General features: G+C 25.3%; 1 protein-coding gene across 1 annotated transcript; it reads right to left on the reverse strand.

Moving 5' to 3' along the window:
- Window positions 1-564: 564 nt before the first annotated feature.
- Window positions 565-1,849, reverse strand: LOC105625328 (39S ribosomal protein L28, mitochondrial; the record flags this gene model as incomplete). The annotated part of the gene is made up of 4 exons (XM_012206664.1): window positions 1,826-1,849; window positions 1,316-1,482; window positions 822-1,080; window positions 565-708 (listed from the first exon to the last, which is right to left on the reverse strand). Coding segments are annotated over exons 1-4 (594 nt in total), but the record flags the coding sequence as incomplete, so codon positions are not given.
- Between the last annotated feature and the right edge of the window lie 1,661 nt (window positions 1,850-3,510).

Raw genomic sequence — 3,510 nt, forward strand, 5'->3', positions numbered from 1 at the left:
CTACACACACACACACACACACACACACACACACACACACACACACACACACACACACACACACATACACACATATTCTATAATAAAATATGTCAACTATCAATATTAAAACATTTTAGTATCTTTATATACAGGGTGTCTCATTTAATTTTCACATCGAAATATTTTGAAAAATATAAAAGACATAGAAAAATATTCAGACAAAAGTTCTACGGCCTGGGACACAAATGGAAAAATGAATTCATTTCATATCATATAAAAGTTATAGCTATTTTTTTAATGGGATTATATTTCTTTTACAATGATTTATCTAAATATTCTGCATTAAAAGATATCGAAAATCAATAATTTACTAGTATAATATTTTATACTTTATTCTTGCATGTTTAACATAAAATATTTTGAATTATTCATTTTTTGATAAAAATAGTAATGCTTTTGTGCGCAGAATGAGATAAATCAATAAAGAAAACACATATTTCAGGGACAATAACTTGCAACATTTGAAATATCTCACCCTATATATAATTTTTAATTTGTAAAATGTATAAACAAATTTCTTACAGCTGAAAGATATTGCTCGTATTTGGCGTATACTTCCGTATGCTTTTTTGGATCATTAGGATATAAAGTTTTATCTGCTAGTGCAATAAGTATCTGACGTTTTAGTTTCAAAGCAAGCAGAGATCTCAAATCGCAAGCTGGTGTCTGTAAATAATAGTTTATAGATAATTCAGAAAAATTTTATATATCTGTCAAAAATGTTGCAATATGTGTAATACCACTACTTTTTTTATTTGTTAGCTCAAAGTTTAACGCACCTTCAATAAATAATGATCAAATCCATAATTTTCATGAATTAAGCTAAGTGCTCTCTGAGTAATAACAACTCTCATATATGTATCAAGAACTTCGCTATAGATAACAGACTTGTACAGACTTGGTATCCAAAAATGTGGAACCCTTCTTTTAAATATACCTTTTTTCTTAAAACCCTGAACAATACCTTCTCCTCCCCATATACCATCATCAATTTCTTTCGGATATATTACAGGTATTGGTACATTTTGCACTGGATATCTATAAACAAATTAAATTAATTAAATTAGAATTAAAATAAAATTATAATAAAGATAAATGTATATATATAAGAATATATACAGGATACCTCATTTTAATTAATAATCAATTTTACTCGAAATTGATAATACAAAAAAATATTTTAGATAAAAATGAAATTAAGATTTTAAAGGGGATGTATTTTTTTGATATTTTTTTTAGATGGTGACATCAAAAAGATATAAAGATATATTACACTTCTTCAGTTTTTTCATTTCTTTCAAAAAGGCCTTCCTTCTTAATATAATGAACTGCAGCCGGTTGTTGCAACTTCCATTCTTTCCAGAATTTTTTATATTCTTCTGGCAATTCGGCACCAATACCTTTACTCCATCGACTTATTTTTGGTATGTAATATAACCGCTACAACAATTTTATTGGTGACAATTATCATATATTATTTTGATTTATTTAAATTTCAAGTCATTTTATTTATTAATTTTTTTTAAATACTGCAAACAATTATAGATAACATTAATAGATATTAAAAATAATCATATATTTCCTAATTAAAGATAAGTTTGAAATGTTGATTTAAATACATAGTAAATAAATGTAATAAATAAATAAAAAAATTTACAATAGTAATAACAACCGGATAATATTATTAATTTAGAAAAATTATATGATGTGTGTAGTATCACTGCACGAGGTTTAGAGATAATTTTCTATCTTTGAATTGCCTGATAGGATGACTTTATATTACCTGTGCACTTTGCTTAATCGACATATTGTTATACGATTTTCAATCAGTTCAATTCAAGTCAGAATTATGAATAATTTTAATAAAATCAACAAATCCTGACAGAGCGAACACCACTTACATCATAAGGTAGGTTGGATTGATTTTTATTCTTGCACTTTCTGAACTAGTGTACACGTTACAATTGGTCTGTTCGACTTGCTTACACTTTTTTACACTTAAAATGAGATAGATATACATTTGGCGTTGAAAAAAGAGAAAGCGAAGATGCTGAGTGTAAAAAGTGTAAGCAAGTCGAACAGATTACTTCACAAGTTGAAACAAATATATTTGTTTCACTTCAACTTATTATGCATTAATGTGTCCCAATTCTAGGAGTGCAAGAATAATAAAAAAATAGACATTTTAGATATATTAATAGATATATTAATTTTTGAAAATCTAATTTATCTTATTTGCAGTCGGTAAGTGACAAATTGTATGCCACCTATATTTAGTTGCTAACACACTGATGAGCTATTACTAAAGATGACCGGCCTTGGGTATTTTCGTGGATCCGGAGATAAATGAAAAACGATGACATCGATCGTTTTGGCTGCATATCGAAAATAATAAATGTGATTAAATGTGAGTTATTTTGAAATTAAATTATGACGTCTTTAACATCGTTGTCTTGATGGCAAAATAATGACAAATACAGGTTGTTTGTTGGATAATATCATCTATTAATTAATCTTTAATTAATTAATCTCTAAAATTTAATATTTTAAAAATTTAATATTTTAAAATTATATTTCAAAGTCAAAATTTTTTAATAAAAATATTTATTTTTACTATTTCCAGGTATTTTTTTATTTTAAATTTTTCGTGATTGCCTTTTATGTAATTAAATTTTATTAATGAATAATTGATTTTAGTAAGTATTCAGTATATTACTTCTCAATATTAGCGAAGGAATTACAAGATTATATTATCAAATTTTTTATTAATCTTCTAAAGATGGCAGCCTCGTTTTCACTATAATTAAAAGAACGATTTTTATTATGGATTTTACTAAATTAAAACATTATATTGGGTTGTCCGGAAAGTTCATGCCAATATTGAAGAAAAATTGAAACGCAGAAAATTTAAATTTTAGTATACATTTATTAAATTATATAGGTTAGTCGGCACGAACTTTCCGGACAACTCAATAAAATGCGCGCCAAATTTATAATATTCTTTGATATAGAAAATATATTTAGATATATTGTCCTTTACAATTATTAAAATTAAATTATTAAAATTATTAAAATTAAATTTAATATTCTGAACATTTATAAATATTTTTATATTAAAAATATGTTGTACGGTACAAAAATCTATTTTTAAATTAATTCGATTTTAAATAAATCATGCACCGTTTACTATGTATTATACAAATATACATTAATTGATGCAATAATAAATAATTATAGACTATGTGCATAACATAATTAAATAATATAGTGTTTTAATTACGCTTTGAACTGGATTATATTAGCATAACTGATATAAAAGAGAATATTTGTCATTTTAAATATCGTAGAATTAGTCCTAAACATTATAGAGCGTAATATACATATATGTATATTACGCTGGACATTTCTCATTGGATTCAAATTGCAGAAGATGGCTTCTGGAAAGGGAAGTCGAAACATTAAGAACTT

The sequence above is a fragment of the Atta cephalotes genome (genome assembly GCF_000143395.1).
Source record: "Atta cephalotes unplaced genomic scaffold scaffold00950, whole genome shotgun sequence".
Lineage (NCBI taxonomy): Eukaryota > Metazoa > Arthropoda > Insecta > Hymenoptera > Formicidae > Atta > Atta cephalotes.